Source organism: Diadema setosum, chromosome 4 (genome assembly GCF_964275005.1).
Source record: "Diadema setosum chromosome 4, eeDiaSeto1, whole genome shotgun sequence".
NCBI classification, from domain to species: domain Eukaryota; kingdom Metazoa; phylum Echinodermata; class Echinoidea; order Diadematoida; family Diadematidae; genus Diadema; species Diadema setosum.
Window position 1 is genome coordinate 48,090,903 of NC_092688.1, and position 25,102 is coordinate 48,116,004.

The 25,102-nt window shown below is 39.8% G+C and overlaps 1 protein-coding gene across 1 annotated transcript in view; it reads right to left on the reverse strand.

The window, feature by feature from the left end:
- LOC140228060 (coiled-coil domain-containing protein 157-like) overlaps positions 1 to 24,106 on the reverse strand; it is a 30,601-nt gene extending 6,495 nt beyond the window's left edge. The window contains exons 1-10 of the mRNA XM_072308466.1: positions 24,006 to 24,106; positions 22,303 to 22,447; positions 21,247 to 21,356; positions 20,567 to 20,744; positions 19,458 to 20,241; positions 18,627 to 18,817; positions 17,821 to 17,997; positions 16,962 to 17,139; positions 15,760 to 15,896; positions 12,764 to 12,939 (exon numbers count right to left, since the gene is read on the reverse strand). Of these exons, the coding sequence (XP_072164567.1) occupies positions 12,764 to 12,939; positions 15,760 to 15,896; positions 16,962 to 17,139; positions 17,821 to 17,997; positions 18,627 to 18,817; positions 19,458 to 20,241; positions 20,567 to 20,744; positions 21,247 to 21,356; positions 22,303 to 22,437 (2,066 nt within the window). The 5' untranslated portion in view covers positions 22,438 to 22,447; positions 24,006 to 24,106. The remainder of the gene's footprint in view (positions 1 to 12,763; positions 12,940 to 15,759; positions 15,897 to 16,961; positions 17,140 to 17,820; positions 17,998 to 18,626; positions 18,818 to 19,457; positions 20,242 to 20,566; positions 20,745 to 21,246; positions 21,357 to 22,302; positions 22,448 to 24,005) is intronic.
- Positions 24,107 to 25,102: the final 996 nt, after the last annotated feature.

The following is a 25,102-nucleotide window of genomic DNA, read 5'->3' on the forward strand; positions in this document are numbered from 1 at the left end:
TTGTCAGATGACTCATTTCACTTTCGCAAGTGGACAACAGTGACATTCGGCTCCGTACGATGATAAAATAGATGTCGGATGTTTGCTTTTATATTTGGAAATGACTAACTGTTAAATTCTGCTCCGTGTACGACAGAGCTGCCAACCTTTCGAAGCACAAATTAGTACTCAGCAGCTCCAAAATTCGTGTTTTCCACCAGAATTCGTATTTTTTTTTCAATCTCCCTCTTTTTGCTATGAGGCCTACAGGCTCTAAACATAACGTTATGACACATGCCGAAGCATCCAGCTGGTCACCAGCACGATAAAGATTCTAAACTACGCAATGTTCAGCGTTGATTGATTGCTTTCTCGCAATGAGTACAAGTGCAAGTTTGTACCTCCAAAATCTTTCTGGGCTGATTATGGAAGCTTCCATTTTCTAGCAGGTGACGGGGAATGCTTGATCTTCTCAAGAGAGCTTCTGTGTGAGCGGATGCAAAACTCTGTTCTGTGTTTCCAATTATGTACTATCAAAACATAATCATGCGTTGTTTTCAGGCTTTTTTCATTTTATTGGATTTTAAACATCAGTATTCTTCGAAGTATTCCAATTCCTTTTCCCCTGACTGGAATCGGAAAGTCTGCTATGACGATGATCGCAAAATGCCGCGCTGTGTGTGGAAGCGCCGATGTGGTGCAAACACGTGGCTTCATTTTCAAGTTTAAATGAATGCGCCATGTGCTCCTACCTATAAGAGGTTACTGCAAGTTCGATGGATCGAATGCGCCATAGCTGAGCTGAGCTGAATGGCTTGTTTACGGTAAACATGCAATTTACGTTCGATATGAAGAAATCATTACGTCTTTCACGAGGGAAAAACACACAAAACAAACAAACAAACAAAATACACCCACGAACGAATGTTGATAGCCAAAACTTTGAAAAGTAATAAGCAGTTTTGATGCGCGTGAACTGAAATTAATTGTCCTTACACGTTGTATTTTGCTGTCTAACCAGGTGATGACTGCATCTCATTGGACCTTCTCGTAGTGAATTTGTCTGGGCATACGAGACCTTTCATGTATTTCTGTGATTGCATTTTTAATTGACTAATAATCAATCCTTTTGTTATTGTTCAGGGAACATTAGATATTCGATCAAGTACACTATAATCGACTCTTCGATGTTCCCTACTATGCGCCAAAAGAAAGGCTATAGACATAGAATCATGATATCTTTGGAATTATTCCTTTAATTCAACTAATGAGCTGGTTCTTCGATCGATATTTCCAGGATACTTACACGCTGTTTATTCCAATGCGCGCATTCTTTCGTCTGGCACGCACCTGGGTGTGGCACCTGCTTTTGTGGAAATTTCCACAAGGGAGAGGGGTGGGGTGTCAAGTTTCTTCGAGCCGAAGAGACTGCATACACAATCTCTTCGCTTTTATTTATTGTCATTCGTGTTTTCGCCTTATTCTTTGCTGATATTGAACATTTAGATTTAACTTTACGAAAGTTGCTATAGCACATGGTTCGTTTTGTTGTGAGGTGTACGTAATTTCTTTTTTTTTTAATCATTCTTGAGAGGGGAAAGAAGAGTAAGGGGGAAAGAAGACTAGAGGGAAAGGGAAATAAAACAAACGTCACGTACGCTAAGCATTCACAGGAAGCCGTCTTTTTACACCAGTCACCAGCATAGTTATCATCACTATCAGACATCACTCAAGATCATTTTAGCCTTTTCCTATGATCAACATTAAGAAACACGCATAATCCCTCGAGATAAATACCTAGGAAACTCATAGTTACGTTCAGACGGCAGGCCCTAACCTCGAGGTTAGGAAACAAATACAAAGTATCAACACTTCCCAACAACACAAACATTTAGAAAAGACAACAAATAGCACATCGAAGCAGCTGGGATCAAACTCCGTCACTTCGATTGCAGCGAAGCGGAGAAATCGCCGTTACGAAAATAACAGTGCGAGACACTAAGACAATAACGTTTAAATACTTCAAAGTATAAAGGGAACAGATAAAGTGATATAAAATGTAAGAAATCGTACTAAACGAGGTGTGAGAAACGACGGAAATAAAACGAAGTTTAGTAGTAAGCTTAGGCCCTAGCAAAAGTTTTGCAGCACCGAAAGCTACGCGAAAATAAACACACACATAAAACTCGGTATTGCGACGAGATCCTATGGGATCAAGTCAATAAACGATACAAAACAAAGGAAATTGATTCATTTTGACGGGAAAATAGTTTGTTATAAGTATTCTGTTATATGAAATCTCCTTTAATAGGCCTAGAAATAATCGAGTTTCCACGATACTCTGGAAAGAAAGTTCGAACGCTTTTCACCTGCACATATACTGCAGAGGGCAGTGCACATCAGTCATCAATACACGAACAGAAACTCACCTCTACAACTTCCTCGCAGAAAATGATGCAATAGCGTTATAAAAAAAAAAAACACACAACACTCTAAAAATCATTTCGTACTTGGGAGGCAAGGGACAAGAGGATGAAAAGAAGAGAAAAAGAAGCAGACATTGCACAACGGGACGCTTTCACCCCGCCTCATACGGTACTGTAGTGGCAGCTGGCTACAGTGTGTAGACACTCCCCAGCCGGCCGGCCACACATTGGGATACCACGGCGATCCATGTAAACATCCAGGGTCCGTAGGCGACAGGGATTCACGCGCGCGAAGTTCTGTTCGGTGTACACAGTACGCAAGCAGCGATATGCGTGTGCGCACATTTTTCTATTCAGCGCTTTCCACATACGGTGCGTACGCAATGCATCGATATCCCAGCTGAATACAGATAACATGGCACATGCGACGTGCGTTTGCGATATTTTTACCCATTATTTTTCCCCACTGTGAATTCGTACTTTCTAAGGACGTTTTCATATTGTCGTATTCCCTTCGATTTTTCGTATACGAATTTTTCGGAACGGTTGGCAGCTCTGGTACAATGCTAACATAAATAACAGATTATTGCTTTCACATTTGAAAATGATTAATGGTATACATAGGCTCAGTATGATGCTTAAATAAATAGAGGATGTTTGCTTCACATTCGGAAATCAATAAGGGTAACATTCAGCTCCATAAGATGCTAAAATGAATGTCGGTTGTTTGCTTTTATACAGTGTATTTGAAAATGATTAACGGTAATATTCGGCTCCGTAAGGTTCTAACATACTATAGTAAATGTTGGATGATTGCTTTTACAATCAGAAATGAATAGCGGTAACTTTCGGCTCTTTACAATGCTAAAACAAACAATCTGGAAATGCTCCCACTTTCTCATCCCAAAAGTAAGCTATGACCACCTATATAGGCATCAACTTTTATAATTATCTATAAGCCTATTTGCTAAATCTTAGAATTCAGAATAATGGTGATAAGATGATCTACTTTTGTATTCATTTATTTTAGACATGGGTACCTGTCACGTCAGTAATGCTTAATAATTGTTTTTAGTAGGACCGATTTAGTTTTTCCTATGTTTTTCTTGATTTTTTTGGCCACCAAAAAAAAAATAGAAATCAATGATTTTGGTGGTCAAAAATAAAAATTAGTTTGGAGCCCTGCGATATCATTGGGCTCATCATTACTTAATCTTTCCCATGATACGCTAATATTTATATCATCAATCTGCCGACGTCATCCGACAATTCATGATTAAAACCTTTTTTTTTTCATCGTCCGTAACCCAACTTTGAACACAGACAGGGTGTTCTTTCTCATTCTACAGTAATGAAGGAGCGCACTTTCGGCTGTGATCTAAGTCCTATTATCGATGTCGCCGTTTAGTGATCTAAACTTCAGCTTTGCTGAACTGTTCAATGTCTTGAGCAGGAAGCGAAAACAATGGCTGGACTAAGGAACCTTCGTTTTTAAAAGGGGGAAATAGAAACAAAAAACAACACTGAAACCGAACAGGCCGGCCGAGCATTGTTTAGGTTAACCACGCGTGGTGATAATCGCGCCCATTGATCGCTCTGTCCAGCTGGCTTAACCCTATTCTAACTGGGAGGAGTTTTTACTGGGGTGACCCCCCCCCCCCCCTTCAGATCTCGGCCACCGATCGCGCGATCGCTGCGAAATTTTTCCTGAAGATAGAGCTGGATGTCAACTACAAGATTACATGGTCATACAATAGAAAAATATTGCCTTTCTATTTTTAATAAATTGATGCAAAGTTGTGCATGAAATCATATTTTCACATATAACTCCATAAAAAAGACTGAAGTATTGCTAAATTTTTGTGTCAAAATTCCTCAAGACATATAAACCAATTTTCATTTAAAAATAAAGCACAGTCAAAACCAATTTCTTTTGTTTTTTATTGTTTTGTTAATTTCTTATGTATTTTATTGTTTTTTCGACCTTGTGTTTTCTGTTGTTTTTCAAAATTTGTTGCAGGCACTTTTTCAGGCTTATCTACACTATATAGAATTGATTAATTTCAATGGTTCAAAGATGAAATACTATAATTTATATCAATTTCACCCCAAAAACACAATTTACATTCAATTTGCACACGATATCATGAATTTGAGCTGTTTTCCGGTTGACATGCATTTGCATAACATTACGTAACTTCAGAACGGTGTACTCAGACGTCGCAAATTTGGTCTCAAAATATGCGGAAGACTTCAATGAAAAAAGTTGTGAAACGACGCGGCAAAATCTTTGCTCGTTGCAGAATCGTGACGCGAAACGTGGGGGGGGGGGTCAATTTGACCCCCCCCCCCAGTTAGAATAGGGTTAAGAGTATGCATATTGACCAAAAATAGTCAGAGGGATGCTAATTTACTCTTACAAGCTATCGCTACTATTTAAGTTGAAAACTGGAACTTTCTGAAAGGTTAAAGATGATCGTAAAATCAGTTCTGGCTACAGGATTTTATAATAATTATAATAGCATACAACATGTACCAAGTTTTCATCGTTTACCTGTCTTATCACTCCAAAGCAGTTCAGCTTAACTGTTGGTGATCATCAATCGGTAAGGATTAGTCAGATGAATTCATGAATTCACTTTAAGCATCACGGCTAATCGAACTATTCAACATCGTTGAAGTAACCATACTTTTTTATTTTCATAGTTCAAACTATTTCTTAACATTTATATGCAAAACGAAAGTACTCTACACGTTTTTCAAAATGCTCAGATGTAGTGAGTCAATTCCACAAAGATTGCATTACGGCAACCTTTACTGACCTAAACAAGTTTTCTATAGAGCTATCAGTTCTATTATAATGGCATTCTGATAACTTCGACTGCGTTTTGAAGTCGTACCGAGCACAGCATTCAAAACAACGGGTTCCTCAGGTCCTCTTTAGGTACTGGTATACTTGCTAAAAGCATTCTCTTTAGCTTCCATTGACAACAACATGGGAGGAGAATGGAAGCGATCAACTTTCTCGGTAAATGAGGCTTTTCGTATATAGCACGCATTGCGTGCCTCTTTCTTTTTTCTGTTTCTGTTGTTTCAAACTACACTGCAGCCGACACACAACACAAACACACCAAAGTTTACATTCAGGCAACCGTATTTTGGTATTGGTTAGAATCGAATTATATCTGTCTTGTGATTGGCTAATTATCTGTAGCAAAAACAAAACAAAACAAAACAAAACAAAAACAAAAACAAACAAACACAAAAATGCTGAAAACTGCTTATCGAATATCAGTGGCGTGCCAAAGGAGTAAAATGGAGTCTATACTCTAAAGGGGCCTGAGCTCTTGATTCCAAAAGAATCTTCGTCAGAGGCAAAATGATAATCAGGCAGGGAAAGCAATCACATTATAAAGAAGCTCACACAACACGAACAGTCAGGGACAGGCTAGAGACACGGAACAAAGAAAACAAAAGGAGAGGATGGGAGGTCATGGGCAAGGAGGCCAACAGTTGAAGGGAGGGGGATTAAAGCAGGAGGGTGGATAGACAAAAGGCATAGGAGGGTCAGTGATAATCCTGAGTGCCATGGGGGTGCATCCATTTAAGAATGAATTTTCTCACACACCCAAGCTGTCGCCATTTATGTGTGTGCGATGAAGCGTTAACGCCGTCGCTATAAAGCAGGACTGTTGCATCATGGGGGGGGGGGGGGGGGACGGGTTGTGAGCTTGAACATAACCTGAACTTTAAGGGCGATTTTCTTTTTTTTTTTCTTCTTCTTTTATGACTTCTAGGGATGCGGAAAGGGGTTGTTTTATGTATTATTGTAAAGATAAAACTATACAATGTATGTAGAATTCAAGTATTTATATATACATGTGTAGACATGCCTAAAATTTCGTTTACTGCGACATACGCATTTCGACCGAGCGCATCACGACCTGTATGGACTACGCACATGTATTCTTTTATCTTGCGCTCTGCTTTTGTGGGAATTTCTTCAAGCATAGGTGTCAGGTTTTCCTACGTTACGTCTGCGGTCATTAATTCCATATTTGTTAGTTTGTCTGCTTTCTTATTCTGTGTTTATGCATTTTACTTGAACTTAAAGGTCTAGACATTTCGTTTGCTAAATGCACGCGAGTCACGTTGCATTGTATGATGTATTTTGTTTCGTTGACCATTCATGAGAAGCGTTTCTTTGAGCAAACTCTCTTTTCACACCAAAATCACTTATAGAAGGTAGTCATCCACATTGGTTATCAAAATAATAATTCCGTCATTTTCCTTTCGTTCAGAAACAGGAATCAGAATTCTCAACACGTCATCCACATTGGTTATCAAAACAATTCCGTCATTTTTCCTTTCGTTCAGAAACAAAAATCTGTTATTCTCAACACGTTATTACAAAAATTACATCTCACAGCAATAATAGGGCCTACTATATTATAGAACCAACTCATCGCAGCAAAATGACACATTACGGTTACGAGGACATACACAATGCTTGAACAAATTACTTTGCTTCAAAATGTAGAAACAGATGAAGTGACATAACAAGAGAAAGGGCGCACCGAAAGAGGTACACTGTATCAAGATCAACTAAGATAAACTCTAACAAAAAAGAAGAAGAAGGAGGAAACTATTCCCCCCCCCCCCACACACACACACACGCACACACATACACACAAACGAGTAGATACACAAAGGTAATATGTTTACCTTTGGGAGCAGTGATTTAAAAGATGTTTTAGATATCACATGTGATGCATAATAGGTCCGTTGTGCAAAGCATCCTACATAATTTTTTGTAATAAAGCCTAGAATATAAGGAGATATCAGTATTTCTCTTATAGATTGTAAAGAACCTTCGGAATTAGGACCTTTGTTTCATTTTCGGATTAACGAACCTTCGGCATAACGAACCTTATTTCATTTTTTGATAAATGAACCTTTGGAATAACAAGTTACAAACCTCATATTTTCGGATTAACGGACCTTCGGAATAGCGAACTGTAACCGTTCACATAGTGTACTGTATTTTCGATCATACGGATTCAATTTTTTTTCCAGCAGTTGTTTCTATCCCTATAACTCACATTTCAGAACTATGGGGGTTTTGTTTCATGTATAACGTGGTGAATTAATACGCCTTTAATGCAAGAGCAAAAACATGGGAAAGTTTGAATGCTTTTCACGTGCACAGATTCTGATAGGTATTATCCCGTAACAGGGGCGGATCCAGGAATTCCGTAAAGTGGGGGCGCGTTTACAAAATTAAAGGGGGGCGCACGCACCCCTCCCCCATTTTTTTTTTTTTTTTTTTTTTACATTTCTTTTGTTTCAACAAAAAAAAAAATAAAAATAAAGGGGGAGGGCGGGCGCCGGTTGCGGTCCTCCCTGGATCCGCCCCTGCGTAACCAAGTTTGAGAGAGAAAAGTTTGAGCCAAAAACACAGCGTTGACAAGTACTACCACAAATTGCATAGTACACAGTACGAGAAAGTATACAGCATAGCACGAGATCTCTAGTTTGATTTTCATTTCGCTTCGAATAGTAGACGAGCAGTGACAATCCGTCAAAGTGCTAACTACAGCTAGGGCCTAGCGGCACAGTTTACAGGTCTACCTTCTGTTCACTGCATGGTACACATAAACAAGAACAAAAGCGTTTTCTTCTTTTGCATGTCAGCATGGGGACGATAGTGAATTAAGTTCACCAAGATTCAATGTTTGTAAACAAGAAAGCAGCGCGGAGCAAAGACCTCAGATCGTTGTTATAGCACACGTGCATCTATTGTGGTAACATTTTAATCAACGCACTAACACCATCTGAACATACTCAACGATCATGCCACACAATCACTGTGAAGGGGAAATGTTCAGCAACAACAAGAGCACGAGTATGTAGCCTACCATATACTGCACGCGCATTCATTCCGTGAGTGCCAAACACAAGCTAGAAACACACGCAATAAAGAAACATCGCAAGTTCGTGAACTGAGGGACCCTTTTTTTGTCTTATATCTTAACAAGATAAAGACGTGATTTCGGGTGCTGTTCGTTATTCCGAAGGTTCGTTATTCCGAAGGTTCGTTTATCCGAAACACATAAATTCCCTAAACCATAGAGGTTCGTTAATACGAAAACGAAAAAAGGTTCGTTAATTCGAACATTTGCGGCGTTATTTCGAAGGTTCGTTAATCCAAAAATGACATAGGGTTCGTCATTCCGAAGGTTCGTTAATCCGAAAATGAAATAGGGTTCGTTATCTCGAAGGTTCGTTGATCCGAAATGATATAGGATCCGAAATGATATAGGGTCCGTAACGAACCTTCGAAGTAAGTCGAGCTTTGTTTCATTTTCGGATTAACGAACCTTCGGAATAACGAACCTTATTTCATTTTCGGATTAACAAACCTTCGGACTAAAGAACCTTACTAACGAACCTTCGGAATAACGAGCTGTAACCGTGATTTCATATCCAATTTGTTTAATTGGACCTTTTAAAAGCTATGACTGTATCGAATCATTGAGAGCAATGAAATTTAACGGCCTTCTGTCCGCCGTATCAAAAGTGTGATGATAAAGGGGATGTGCGCATTGTCATTCGAAATACATGTAACTACATGTAACTCTACATTTAAGTAATTAGTCTGATTATTATATAGAAACTGATTTTGGGATTGATAGTCACTACTGACAGTTTTTATTCTCGTAAACGGCACCTGTCAATCTCACAGGCGTCAAGTCGAAGCACTCACACGTCATGAATTGACCATAACGTAAAAACGACAGAACTCTACACACAAGAGTTCTGTGATAAAAACACGCTGGGCACACAAGATGAGTATGTTGGAACCACATGGCGCACTCACTGCTGGCAGGGCAAGCACGTGCTTTGCTCATCGAACTGATCGTTTTTATAGCGATCATAATGTCGCTGCACAGCAGAGATTCGTATTCCAATGCACAGTAGGCCTACTCTCTCTCTCTCTCTCTCTCTCTCTCTCTCTAAAAAAAAATGAAAACATTCACACTTGAAGGGGTGGATACATTTAAAACGGAGTCAATTTAGAGTGAATTTGGAGTGAATTTTGAGTGAAGATTTTGGAGTGCTATTGATGTAGCGCGATTCCGCTGCTTAAATGCATTCAGTTTTGCTCATAATCATTGATTTCATCCTTCTTTTTTTTTTTTCTTGGAAAGCAAGCACTCCTTAAAGAGGGAAAACCCCGATTGGACAAACTGCGACGTAAACATGCATTGACATAGTTATGTGATACGTATAAACAATTTATCATGAAAGGAGAGAAGGGTACCTACAGTACATGTATCCAAGATAAACATTATGCATGCACGTGTAGTACCACTTCTCGGGGACTCGAGTGAAGTTAAACGCAGCTTTGTTGATTACATAATGCCACTCTGGTGGTTTCGCCATACCCTTCTCTCTCTCCTACGTTTTCTTTGTTTTCTCCCTCTCTTTGTCTTTTTCTTTTTTCCCTACAAATCGTGTACTTTAAGAATAGACAGACGGAGTTAAACTTCAACTCAAGTGGCTTCTTAAGATCTGCGCCTCTTTCATCCATCTTAGGGACCGTGACACTATTGTGAATGACACAATTAAAAGCATCACACAAGGACTTTCACGCCTCGTTAGACCTTTAAGACTCAGATCTTTTTCTTTCTTTTTATGTGTGTGTGTGTTTAGACGTGGACGCCATTGGGAAATATCAAGCTCGAGACAATAAGTGGCCACTTACAATATAATGACCGACCGATGTTGAAGGTAGATTAAATCAGTAACTAAGTCAGAAATTGGGGAACCAGTAAATAAAGAGGCAGCGATCGACACTTCGACGGTTTGCCAATCTAATGTGCAGCGATCGACGTCGAAAGTGTCAATCAAATACGTTATTTACGGTCGACGTCGAAGGTTGATAAAATCAGTAAGCAGCGATCGATGTCGAAGGTTGATAATCGGATGGGTGCTGTTCGTAATATTCCGAAGGTTCGTAATTCCGAAGGGTCGTTAAATTCGAAACACACAAATTCCCTAAACCTACAGGTTCGTTAATTCGAACGTTTGTGGCGTTATTCCGAAGGTTCGTTATTCTGAAGATTCATGAATCCGAAAATGAAATTAACGGAACAATATACCTTCTGAATAACGAATCTTCGGACTAGAGAGCCTTCGGAATAACGAACATCGGAATAATAGCTACCGATGTGTAAGGTTGATGAAATTATTAAATAGCGACCAATGTCCAAAGTTGATTAGGTCATACCGTCCGACGTTAGTGATCGAGAAAACTATAAAGTAGCGGCTGATGTCGAAGGTTGATAGAATAAGGACAATTAAATCAAATAGGTATAGCGTCCATAATGTCGAGATCAAATAAAATTGAGCAGCAACGAAGTGTCGAAGGTTTATGTAATCAACTTGGTATCGCACGACGTCGAATGTTAAGCAAAATTATCTGATTTATCCGACATTTGTTTTAGCATTGTAAAGAGGCTAAAGTTACCGTTATTCATTTCTGATCGCAAAAGCAATCATCCAACATTTACTAGTATTTTGACACCTTACGGAGCCGAATGTTACAGTTAATCATTTTCAAATGTTAAAGCAAACAACCGACATTCATTTTAGCATCTTACGGAGCTGAATGTTATCCTTTTTCATTTCCAAACGTGAAAGCAAACATCCGCTATTTATTTTAGCATCTAACTGAGCCGATTGATACCGTTAATCATTTCCAAATGTAAAAGCAACAATCTGTTATTTATCTTAGCATCGTTCGGAGCAGAACATTACCGTTATTCATTTCCAAATTTAAAAGCAAACATCCGACAATCATTTTAGCATCGTACGGAGCCGAATGTTACTGTTTTTCATTATGAACGTCAAGGCAGACATCAGACATTTACTTTACCATCAAACGCAGCTGAATGTTACTGTTCGTCATTTCGAAATGTAATAGCAAATATCCGACATTTATTTTATTATATGGAGCAGACTGTTACTGCTATTCACCTCCAAACGTAAAAAGCAATCATCTGCCATTTTCTGGGCATCTTCCGGAGCCAAATGTTATTGCTATTTACTTTCGAAAGTAAAAGCAAACACCCGACATCTGTTTAATCATCATACGGAGTTGAATATTAGTGTTATTAATTTCCGAACATCAAAGGGATCATTCGACATTTATTTTAGCATCTTCCGGAGCTGAATGTTATTGTTATTTACTTTTGAACGTAAAAGCAAACATCCGGCATTTATTTTTATCATCGTACAGAGTTGAATATTATTGTTATTCATTTCCGAACGTCAAAGCAAAGATCCGACATTTATTTTAGCATCTTCCGGAGATGAATATTATTGCTATTTACTTCCGAAAGTAAAAGCAAACATCCGACATTTATTTAATCATCGTACGGAGTATTATTGTTATTCATTTCCAAACGTCAAAGGGATCATTGGACATTTGCTTTAGCATATTCGGGAGCTGAATGTTATGGTTATTATTTTACTTTCGAACGTAAAAGCAAACATCCGGCAAATTACTGATACTTTTCAAAAGATTTTCGCGGATCGATTTCAGCTAATTTCCTTCATGTAGCCGATGGTTGACGGGAGAGTTTGATTTTCATATCATTAATTCCGCGCTGGAGCGCTCGGGCAAATGCGGGTGTTTAGACGAGCGTGAAAGTGCGGGCGACTTCCCTCGTCTGTACGCGTCCAAACGCCCGCGTATTACCTAGTACGCCCGGACGAAAGGGCTTCCCGCATTTGCCCTAGGGGTTTTCGTGACGTTTCCCGCGGTCGGCACTGTATTCCATCTCACCACTGTTCTCTGTACTCTTGCACTAGAAAACATCTACTGATACCATAATTGCATAATCATGCATCGTCATTGTAAAAGGAACTGTTTCCCTAATTCTGGTCTTAACTGACTGGTGCGCCTTTTCAGGCGCAAAAGTATTTGAACAGCTTTCTCTTCAAAAGTACCTGAATTTTGATAATGAAGATATCTGAACAGTGATATACTGATACATGCCACAATTGCACATGTATTTTCTTTGATTTAAGACATTTATTATCTTCTGCACAATTCGTTTATAGAGTTTTCAAAGCTGCACTGTGTTTTGCTCTGGCTTGCCAGTGTGGGAGATCATAAGATCAAAGCAGGGAAGAAACTGTTTGAAATGTTTTTATGACACTCTTGACACAGACAGAGGCATGCATTAATTAATGAAATGATAAATGTCCATGTGTAGTAGGTCCACGGTCCAACTGACTTTCCATCAAAGACAAGAGACAGCCACCAAAAACATGAGTTAGCCACTCACTGCATGTTGTAGTGACCATTGGAATGGACAGGTTCTGTTTGACCTCTTGGTGACCTCAGTGACCTTGGTGACCTATGTGACCTCTTGTCCACATTGCTGTTGTTGTTACTGCTGGTTGCTTGCCTTGCATGCTGCAGTGAATCCTTCTGCCAGAGAGGGATTGCTGGACCAGACATCTGAAAAGTCATTTAGGGTAGGGGTGGGGTATGGTGTGTTGATATTTTACAAAGGAAAAATGAGACAGAAGATAAGATTTTTATGACTTCTATAAACAAAGGATATTGGGCAAAGGCTGTCATGAAAAAAAAAAAAAAAAAAAAAAAAAACGTATATCATATATATTACTTATTCTGTCTGAAAATGACTGAACGTATACCATTTCATAACTATCCAAACATGGCACAAGCTATGAAGCATTATAACACAGAAATAGATTCCATGATGTAAAGTATGACAATGTAATCATCATTTCATGTTTTACCAGTGATCAAATTCTAAAGGTGTTAATTGAGGAACAGCTAATACTAGAAAGTTCTGCTGTCTGTGCACCTATATGATGTGTATCCTAAACACTATGGACAGGTGCACACAAAGAATGAATAACGTACATGCAGAAGACATATAATCAGGGAAGTTTGTATCTGGGATGCAGGTCAGGTAACACAGTGGTTTTTCTAGCATAATATAACAAGATTCTAATAAAACAAATTGTGTTTGCAATACAGTGCACTCCTGTTAAAACAAACATGGTTATAACAAAATTCCGGTTACAACAAAGTAAAAATTCAGGCCGTAACATTATCCACTCTATGTGTTTTTATTGTTTATTGGTTTGGTTACAACAAAATTTCAATATAACGAAAGAAAACTGCTGGTCCCATGGACTTCGTTATAACGAGAGTCCACTGTATTTGGAATTTATGAAGAAAAGATACATACTCTAGGCAGAAGCAAAGTAATCTTTGGAAACTGTATACAATTCCTAAATAAATAGACCATAGCTGGTGCAGAAAAAAAAAATCCAAGTGAGTAAATACAATTTCAAGTTCCAAAATTTGATTCAGTTTGAATGCATGTTATTCCCCCCCCCCCCCTTTACAAGTAGCTTTGCAATGACTGTGATTATGGTAAAGTACTTTCACTGTACAACTGGTCAAGTATCCTGTGGAATATAGAAATCTCCGACAAAGAGGAGGAATCAGATTCCTACATGTGTATGTGTCAGGGGGAACTTACTGCGCTACTTTACTCTAGTATAGACCACGTAAATAACACAGCGTGAAGATTTTTGTTTTGGATTCAAAATGCAATAAACAAAATTTTAATTCCTCTGTGGGTTCTATGTTTTCTGACAGATCTCATCATAACGCAACGCAACATAAATGAATTATCTGCTTATATACTTAAGTCAAATATTCCCCTAAATTCATTAGATTAAATCAACTTCATCAAACTCCCTGTTACAATTACACTACACTTGTACTACTGCCTACGGAGCTCCTGTAACTACCAACTGTCGGGCGTTATCTTGCCGAGTTCTGTGTCCTATGACGTCGCTGGAGGGCGCCCTCGTGCGTCTTGTAGATCGCTAGGGTGCAGCGTCGGTGCCGACGTCGACCAGTCTGGCCCGGCCAGTGATGACAGCGTCTCTGCTGACGACCGTGACTGTGTCACCGAGCAGCGGCTGGTCCCGGACTCAGCTCGTAGTAGTGCGGCTGTCTCAGCTCGTAGCACTGCGGCTGCCTCAGCTCGTAGTGGTGCGGCTGTCTCACCTCGTAGCACTGCGGCTGTCTCAGCTCGTAGCAATGCGGCTGCCTCAGCTCGTAGCAATATAAGGATGCGGAGTAATTTCTGCCCTGCACCGCGCGGAGAGTTGCCGTCTGCCCTCGGAGTTGTCGTCCAGTACCGCGTCTGCCAATTCCGCTCAGCAGCAGGAATACTTTAGCCTCGGAGTATCACAGGTTCAATTTCTCTCTCACTTTCTCCCTCACAGCCTTTTAGCTCGGATCTCAGCGGAGTCTTATCCTGAATTCCCTCGTATTTCGACGAGCCTGGACCCTTCCCAATGGGCACAAACGGTCTTTCCACTCTCGCGTCGGATTAGCTTCTCCTCTCTTATTCCTCCTTCACAGCTATTTATCTTCTCTCACGCTCCCTCTCTCGCTCTTAACCTTGCATACATTATCACTCGCCAATCAGTGCGATTCCCTTAATTCTAACCTTTCACTCCCATACCAATACAATAATAATTAACCTGTAATTTAACTACTCACTGTCACTTACATTCTCTTTATTCAAATACCAGGGTGCGGCCTTTATTTATAACCAAATGAATCATACCAAAATTCGCGGGAAACCCAGCCAAGCATTTCTTACCGCGCTGCGAGAAGGGTGCAGCTTGCAACCTTGATCTCGCCAGCTGTTGGCCTAAAAATTCTTTCTACCTAGACAGTAGCCCACCGTAAACAAGAGGGTAGGAGAAAAGGGAAAAAAAAAAACCTTCCGTGCCGTTTACCTCTGACAGTATGTATATATGTAATGTTCTGTCACAACCCATCCTATCTTGATTGGAATTATTGTTTCTCTATCACACAGAATGAGGGTAAATTAATATCAGCAGAGAAACATTCTTTACACTTCAGATTGATACCGGAACATACAAAGGTCTAAACTTGGCAGTTCATACATAAGTTAACTGCATTTAATGCAGCTCAATATAGTCAATTTACAAAACCTGCAACCAGGGGGATGGTTCATACAGCTGTTCTAAAAGTTACAAACAACTTAAGAATGACTGGTATTCAGTTCTTGTGCAGAATTGTTGTAGGAAGGTGACTCACCTCCCTGATTATTGAAATTCTGATAAGCACAGCACATAAAAACTGATCAACAGTCGTTCTTAAGTCGTTCATAACTTTAAGAACAGCTTTATGAAACACCCCCTGTGACGTCATGGACCTGCTACATCATTCTACCAAGCCGGTGGTTCCCCTCACCTCTTGGGCTGGTCCCTGTGGTGGGCCATCCAGAAGCTTGTCAATATTCTTACGCAGGAGACCGTTTTGCTCCTCCAGGATCTGGATGCGGAGGTTATTGACCTGAACCTGCTGACCCAGGTCACTGGCGCTGTCTCCTGTGAGAGGTAGGATCCACAAACAGGAAACATGAATTCTTAACCCTTACCTACCCAGAGATAAGACTATCAACAGAATAGAGCTTAGAATTCTGCTCCATGAGTGGAAAGAAGTACATTCTTCAGATCCACAATATTTGTAAAACCTTGTTTGAGGATAATTATCTACATTCCTGGAAGAAGCTTCCATAAAGTAAACAATTAACAGTCCAAAGAATGATCTAAACTCCTGGAGAAAAGGCTTTCATTTCAGCAGCCACATCTAACTGAAATGCCCTTTCACTGAGGGTCCGATTAGCAGAATCCATAGAAGCACTTGAAGCGTACATGTTGGCATCTTTTTTTTTTTCTTTCTTTCTCTCTCTGGTCTCTCTCTCTCTCTCTCTCTCTCTCTCTCTTACTTAAATATGTGTTAGAATTGTTTATTTTTTATAATTCTATCTCTCCCTCTTCCTTTTCCTCTTGGTTTTCTACCAAACTCTCTCGGTCTAGAAGGCATCAGGGGGTTGCCAGCAGCAGCAGCAGCAAAAAAAAAAAAAAAATGAATAAATAAAATAGAAAAAAATAAAATTAAAGAAAAAATAAAGAAGAAGAGTGCACCCCTTTTAATTTTTGTTAAAGAACCAAGAAACCATCTTTGTGAGGAGATTGTAGTGGTACCAGAAAATCTCTCAGGCGCCTTTTTTTTTTTTTTTTTTTTTTTTTGGGCTTGTCAGCTGATTAAACCCAGAGGCGCACAGATTTTATTATTTTTCTTTAATGTGAAAAATAAACAAACTAAAAGGTCCACTTTTTCTAATTCTGAACCCTCCCATAAGAATCCTAGTTCTGGCCTGAACAGGCCACTGATATTGAATGCAATCAAGTTACTGCTAGTAACAAGGTTGTTCATGTTGGTATTCCTGATTACCAAACACATGTGTGCTACAGGAAGGCTAACCCTACAATGTAAGATATTTTTGTCTTAAACTGATGTGAATCAAAATGAAGACATGTGATTGGGTGTTTCTAAGTTGAGTGTAAAAAGAAAGTTCACTGTTCCAGACTGGTTTGTGGTTCACTCACCGTCTGCTCTCTTCGTTGCAGGAACCAAACCAGGGTTGGAGTCTGGATAGATAACTAGTAGCCGCTCACGTTCCTTTGACTCATTCACCTGTTCTTCTAGAGCTAGAATCATGGTCTGAAGATCTCCAACTGAACTCTCCAGAAACTCCTTCTCTTCTTTGATGGATGTGACTAAATTCTAGGGGAAAAGTAGCATAACCACACATTGCATATGGGGACTAAAGAATTCAAGTAGTTTCAGAGAAGCATATCACACTATCATTATCATTACTTTCACCATCCATTTTTTTTTCTAAGTTTGAAACAGCTGCTTTAACATCAACCCATTCCCTAAATTCAAGCTATCTGGTACAACCATTACTACCACAACCACCGCAATTATGACAACTGTTCACAGTACAACAACAATCAATATCACTCTCTCAACATTAGTCTCAAACCAGTACAGTATTTTATCTTTAAATCATGGCATCATATCCACTACCTCAACCACCACTTTTAAGACCACTACCACAATCACCACCACCTCAACCCAGCAATACTAAATCTAGCACTTTAACAACACCCACCGCCATCACTATCATTATCACAACTGCCTTAACCGGTTCCATGACATTTGCTCTTACAACAATCGCTCCCATGAAATATGTGCATGCTAACCCAAACATATATTCTACCTACAAACATAACCCTAACCCTAACCCTAATCCTCACATCAAATTAAACCTAACACCCTATCACAACCCTAACCCTAAGTCCTTGGAGAAAACATGACCGGAGCAATAGTCGCAGGAGTAAATGCCGTACCACCCCCTCAACCATTAACCTAATATCGCTCTTCACACCCACGCCATCATACCGTCTGTGTCTGCAGCTCTTCCTGCAACCCCTGCAACTCCTCCTGAGTTGCCTTGAGTTGCTCTACCACCTCCTCCTTGCCATCTTCAGCATCAGCCACAGCATCTCTCAGGTCCTGGCATTCTTGGTCCAGCTCATCGACCCGCTGCACCAGGGCATCATGCTTGCTCTGGAGGGCCTGAGAGGTGGAGGTAAGCAGGAGGATGACAACAGCGTAACATCTTTTGACTCGATGAACACACCGTTTGCTTCCAGTTTATACCACACGTTAATAATGTCAAAGGACAAACGTGTCAATGGTAATTATAGCTCTCAATATCTTCCTCCAACAGTAAAATTTATGATGGTCAAATAGACTGTAATAACATTAGTAATGATGTGATGTTCCACCCGATGAAATTTGGACTTTGGTCATGGGGGATTAAAACAAGTCATGGGCATCTCAAGAAATGTTATTAAAATTCAGCCACATCATCACAATTGAAGGAAATTGTGTTGTCAGAAATGTGCTGCACACTACTGTGAATTCTACACTCATTCAATGACTGTTGGAGAAAAATATAAGTCCTTACAAGACTGCTTAAATACTTATGATGTTAACATTTCAGCTGTTTTGTGCCTGTTGCAATTACCAAATCAAAGGACAAGAAGAAATTCTCACGATGGATTGTTATGAATACAAAGGACAATAAACACAATTCCACCCGGGGAGATAGAGAAGTAATAACATGCCATCTACTCCAACTTACTGATTGATATGAAATGATTTGTGAGAAAGCATCAGTGTGACATCCTGTTCAAACTCACCTCTCCATGTTTGTCAATGCTTCGATTCTTGGCCTGCTCCTTGCCCAGCTGTCGGCTGGACTCGGTCAGCTGCTCACGGGTCTCGGTCAGCTGCAGGCTGAGCTGACCGACCTGACTCTCTAGCCGGGTGATGGCCGCTTGGTTGACCACACTCGTGTCCAGTGTCTGACTCAGCTCTTTTTTCACACCCTCTGGGTCAACAGTAATGTAACAGGCCAGTTTACTAATGTGTTAAACTTATCCATTTGTCCCTGTGAAATGCTTAACACATTAATTCCTGCGTCACTAAGACCTACATTTCAATATTTGGAACCCAGTTTGCATGCACTAGGTGCTGCTTTGTTTGGCAAGCCTTAGATAGGCCCTGGACAGGCTTTCTGGTAGACATCCCTTGACAGAAAGTTGTCCATAAAATGTTGAATACATTTAGCAAATTACTACATTGCACAAGGCAAATATTACATAAGCACACAATTGCCATGATAAAAATGTATTTTCAGATACACCATCTGATTTCTTCCTTGATATGTTGTCATGTAAAAAACAAAGATCTCTAACATTCTGTTTTCTTTATAATCAAATATCAAACATCGGAATTTCATTGAAAAATATTTACTTAACAATGTCAAAGTGAAGCAACACTAACAACATAGGATTTTAAGAAAATTTCACATACAATTGAAGATTGTTAGTACAGAACAACCCTCTACACTATATGACATTGATGCTGATTCTAAGAAGCAGATCCCTTAAAAGAAGATGTGACATATGATCAAATGCTGTGATTGTACTTAAATCACATTAAACTGCTCAATAGCTGTACAGCTTTACCTAATTCCTTGAGTGCTGCGTATTGTCTCTGTAGCTCTCTCTTGAGTTTCACAAGTTCATCATCAGCCTTCTTCTTCCCACTTCTCGTCTCCTCATAACTTCGTTTGACCACCATGATGGACTCGGCGTGCTGTCGCTCTATCTCCTTCAGCTTCGCCTCAAACTGTTTGATCTCTGATCCATGCGACATCCTGGCACTTTTGAGATCCCTTTCTCTGCTTGCCACATTCTCTGTCAGCTCCTGGCATCTATTCCTGGCTTCCTCCAGCTCAGCCTTCAGTGGGTCTATCTGCATCATCAGGTTGGTGAGGTAGTCTTTGATCTTATCTAGATCCTTGCCCTGCTCTAGAGCCCACCTTGCAATGTCCGCAGCAGACATCACATCTCCTGGCAGCATCTTGCGGTGCCTAGCAACAAATGATGGCATGCCTTGTGAGCGACACACCTCTGAGATGGTATCACCCACTTCCTTCAGACACAGTTGCACTCTGTCACAGGCCTCACATGGTACAAACGCTGTCTCATGCGTCTGTGAAGATACTGTCCTAGTGTCTATGGATATCGCTGGCTGTGGAGTGAGGACTGCAGCCTGTGATTTGGAGAGGGTTGATGTCTCGGGGGATAGTGACCCTGGTTCATCAGAGTCCCCATCTGGTAAAAAACCCACATGACTGCCAAGGAGGTGGTTAGACAGGTTAGCTGATTGCATCGTCCTGCGGACTTGGTCCTGTAACTCGGCATTGATGACTTCAAGCTTGTTGATGGTGCTCCCTTTTGATTTGCTCTGGAAAGAAAAATGTTATGTCACTTTATGAAACAGAATAAAGAAGACCGACATATGACAAAAAGAAAGATAATATTCACTCCCTACAACACATGCACATCACACATTACTGCATCTCCAGGCAGTACCGTAAGTTGTACCTTACTTTTGTAACAAGTAATGCAGACCATGTTGCAACTACTACAAATACATGTTGATTTCATTTTCACTTATGCAGTATTTTACAGCTTACAGACTCTGTTACGTCGAGAAGTTAGTGAAGCTTTCTTCAAGACCACCATTCTTCACCAGGACACATTCTTTATTCCCTCCTAGATATGCATACCTCAGTATGAAGCTTATGTGTGATGTTGTTCAGCTGCACAATTTTGTTCCAGAACTTCTTGACTACAAGACCAATAGACATCTGTGAACCCATGGAGGTTGCTGTTGGTGGTCGCCCCACTGTGCCCTGGATCAACTGTTCCACAAACCGAGTGAAACTTTGCAACAGCAGAACCATCCTGGGGGGGGGGGGGGGGGTGAATGAGATGGACAGACTTAAAACATCACGTTTCTGAAGTCATGACGTACCATAATTAAGTTCATTGGTATGAATACAAGAAAATATAAATCTCTGTGGGTATAAAAGAACTCAGTTGAATTCCATTGGATGCTTCAATGACAGGAATATCATTGCCCCTAAGCTGCATGGTATCAGCTACAATCATTACACTGAGATTAAGAAGGGAATAGAATTATCCTTGAAGATTCTGCAATTTAGTGGATTGAAAGATATGCATTTTTTTCCCATAATATAACAATCAATTCTTCAAAGCATGTGCTCAAACAACAATTTGAATCTATGAAACCTGTGCCTGCACAGAGTAAATTGTCTGTGATAGCAAACATATATTGTCAACAGCTCTACTTCTACTGTAAAACATCTAGGAACATTGTAGTTGGTATCACCAATGTTTTCAAATGTGGGGGAGCTCCTTCTCAAATTGTCACCGTGAAACTGACCTGTCAATGACCAGCTCGAAGAGGATGATATGGGAGACCTGATTGTCCTCTTCATCCTCACAGAATGCATGATCCTGCAGCAACTCCTCAATGTCCACTTCACTGGACACCTGTGACAGTGGACCAGAGAACAAGGATTGAGATTGGAATGCAATTGAATAATCATCATTAGTGTTGACATTTGTGACACACAGCATGTTATCTAAAAAGATTGTGATTGTATTGTATACAAGATGCTATGAAATAAACATTTGCTGGTTTGTGCCATTTGCAGGGCTGCCAACATGCACAAATTGAAATCATGGATGTTCCAAGGAGCAGTAACGGAGATAAAAGTGTACATCACATCTCAATATGCGAAACTATCATTTGATAGATTAATATTATAAATAAAATCATATTAAGGAGTCTTTCCTAGTCTTTCATTAAAAACTTTTTAAGGAGTCCCATGAAAAATCAGGGAGACCTGTCAGCTCTATCATTGCAATGAAACTTATCTTGGCCATGTTTCCATCATCATGCTACCCTAACTAGCCAAGTAATAGGCCTACACATGTAGTTTACAATTATGTCCACACATGGCTACATGTATGATGTATACAAATGCAGTATAAGTAATGGCAGAAACACCCAACTTGAAGCCTATTTTATTGCATCTGCTTGTTTTCACTTTCTGCTTTATCTGCAGTTTGAGTAAATGAGACACCAAAAAGTGCCCTTCATTTGATATTGGCTAGACTACCATGGATATCACAGAATATTGAAAAGCATGTAGTACCATATCAATCATTTAAAAAACAGCAAATCTGACAGATAGTCAAGAGATTACTTCTATGCATGACTCCTATTCTTTCTTTCATCATACATATCAAATTTTGTTATAGCCAAACAAGAAAATATATAAAGATATATATCTAGACAATAATTGTAGGACCTGAATTTTTACTTCATTGTAATTGATTTCATTATAACCCAGTTCTTTATAAAGAGAGTGCACTGTATTCTGTTCTTCAAAACACTAGTATTATTAAACCTTCTCTCTTCTGTTCTTCTCACCTTGTCTGGAAATTTCCAAGAGGGATACCTGACAGGCCCTACCCTAGAGAGAGTGTCAGCCACAGCAGACTGAAGATCCATCACATCACTGTGAAGACTCTCCACACAGTACTTGCTGCCCAGCATGTGTGCCATGGTAAGCGTTCTGAAGGGGGGGGGGGGGGGGGAATATTCGCCGGGCATAAGAAAGAGGGTCAACTCATATGCCACTCTTAGACTAGAGTCTTACCTCAGTTTTCTTTGTTTGAAGTGTTGGCATCGATTATTGTGACATTCAACTACAGTAGCTCCAACACTGACAGTTAGATTCTATTTTACTGACATTCACAGCTTCACAAAGGCAGGGGGCAAATGTTTTGTTAATCATGAATACAAAATTCTAGGCATCTTTTTTTTAAATTTAACGATCCAATGGTGATTCAAGTCTTCAAAATCATGAATAACTTAACCGACATCAACTGTTCCAAGCTTTTCAAAACAAAACACGAGAAAGTTTATCTTCGTGGCCACAACTTCAAGATCCAGAAACAACATGCACGTCTGAACATCAGGAAGATAACTTCACTCACAGGGTAGTATCTCACTGGAATATGCTACCAAAGTCAGCTGTGGAAGCGACTACAGTTAACAGATTCAATTCAGAAGTCGATGCATTCCTGTCAAAGAAGTACAACAAATTCACATACAACAACAAATTCACATTTACATTATTTACTCAAATTCACATTTACTCCGCAGGGTAAATTAGATTAAATTATCTCAAATAGACAATTCTAGTAGCAGTCATAACTGCAATAAAGAAGACGAGGCAAAATACTGATAAGCTAAACCTGATGAAACTTTCTCTATAAAACAAGATTACCTGGGGCCCATTTCATAAAACTTGTTATCAGTGACAACTACAATATAAACTGCCACATTTCTATGAGTAGGGCCTCACAGAACTATAGGTAGAATGATCAAGTGGGGTCTGAAAGCATAGCCAGCGTACGCGATCTCTGCCATTTTGGTTAGTCTTTTGTTACGTCACAGCTTGCGTGCGCAGAACAGGGTTTGCAGAGTTACAGCATACAGGCCTACTGTACATATGCTGACTTTTTTTCCCTTCTTTTTTACCTCCCCCTGTTCATCGCAAGCCGTGACGTAACAGAAGACTAACAAAATGGCGGCATGTATAATGATGTAATGTGCGCGCAACTGGCTATAAAAGCTATGCATGGGTTGTGAATGGGCTTGATCAATCTACCTATTTATATCTGTGTAGGGCCTATGACAAATTTTCTCTCTCAGCCAATCATATGCAAGGATGGTAACGTTAGATGTCAGTAGCTTGTCACATAAATTTACGGTAGACATCTATATGACATGACTACGAGTATGACAACTTATCACTGATGACAAGTTTTATGGAACGGGCCCCCGGTATTCTATGAGACATGAAGCTGAAATGCAGTCATATACAAGTAAGGCCTAGCACGCAAATTTTACTATTCATAGTCAATAAGCATAAGCAGGGGCAGGCAGCAAAGCTTTTTCACCGTTGGCGTTACTTCCATGGACATGGACAGCAACAAACGCCACGTATGGGACTAGCAAATCTGCATGCGCCATTCACTTGCCCTAAACAAACAACTCACTTACTCAGTATCTCTCTATGTTCATTACTTGAAAACATTGCTACGTACATCGGCACCAGTACTTACGTTGTAAGACTACAGCAAAGTTATATGTGACATTTGGGTGCTGGGACGGCTTCTACATTACACCTTTATTGCACCTCGGCCGTCGGACGAGTTGAGCTTTGGTATCGTTGTGTACAATCTCCATAGGAATTTTTCTCACGGAGTAGTCTTTCGTTCCAGCCGTTAAAATCGAAAGCGGGTACTCTATCAGCTGGAATCGGAAGCGCTCCAGTCGTTCCATGCACCTGCCCCCTCCTTCTCTCCCTCTCTCTCTCTCCCTCTCTCTCTGTCTGTCTGTCTCTCTTGGTCAAAATCATAGAGCGCATTAAATCTATTATCGTGTCATTCAGAAAAATGGTAAACTAATAGCGCAGTCGTAAAGTCAACAGGGTATGCAACTCTCAGTCTTTTGTCAATTACAGTATTTTGGTTACACAAGCACTGCCATTTTTCTTTATAGATAGGAATATTTTGTCAACTTGTGTGTGTGAGTGTTGTGTGTGATTCCAAAAGAGAAGCTGTTAATTTTTACTTCTGTGAAAAAAAAAGGTACACATCAAGAAGGATATAATTCTTTCAGCTGTGTAAATTGTTACATGTACTTTGTTACAGCGGTACCAATTTAAAACATTGCCTCTGCATTATTTGAATTGAAATTAACAAATATCATTGACAAAAGTGTGTGTGTGTGTGTGTGCCTGTTGGAAGCTGTAGGTTATCTAATGCATGAATCCGTATGTCACTTTACTCTACCTGGGCCCCGTCTTATAAAGACTTGTGATTGATTCAAATCAATCACAACTTTACCATTGAATGCAAATCCATCTTGTAAAAAAGTTATGATTGAAATTAAGACGGAGAACTACAATCAATCAATCACAGGTTGCGATTGATTGCAGCTTTCAAGAGATTTGTGATTAACTGATTTCTATCACAAGTTTTATAAGACAGGGTCCTGGGGGTGTTTCACAAAGAAGTTAAGTCTAACTTAAAATCTAAAGGGAACGCAAACCCAAAGAGTGATGTGGATTGAGTGAGAGCAGCAACATTAGTAGAACACATCAGTGAAAGTTTGAGGAAAATCGGACAATCAACGCAAAAGTTATGAATTTTTAAAG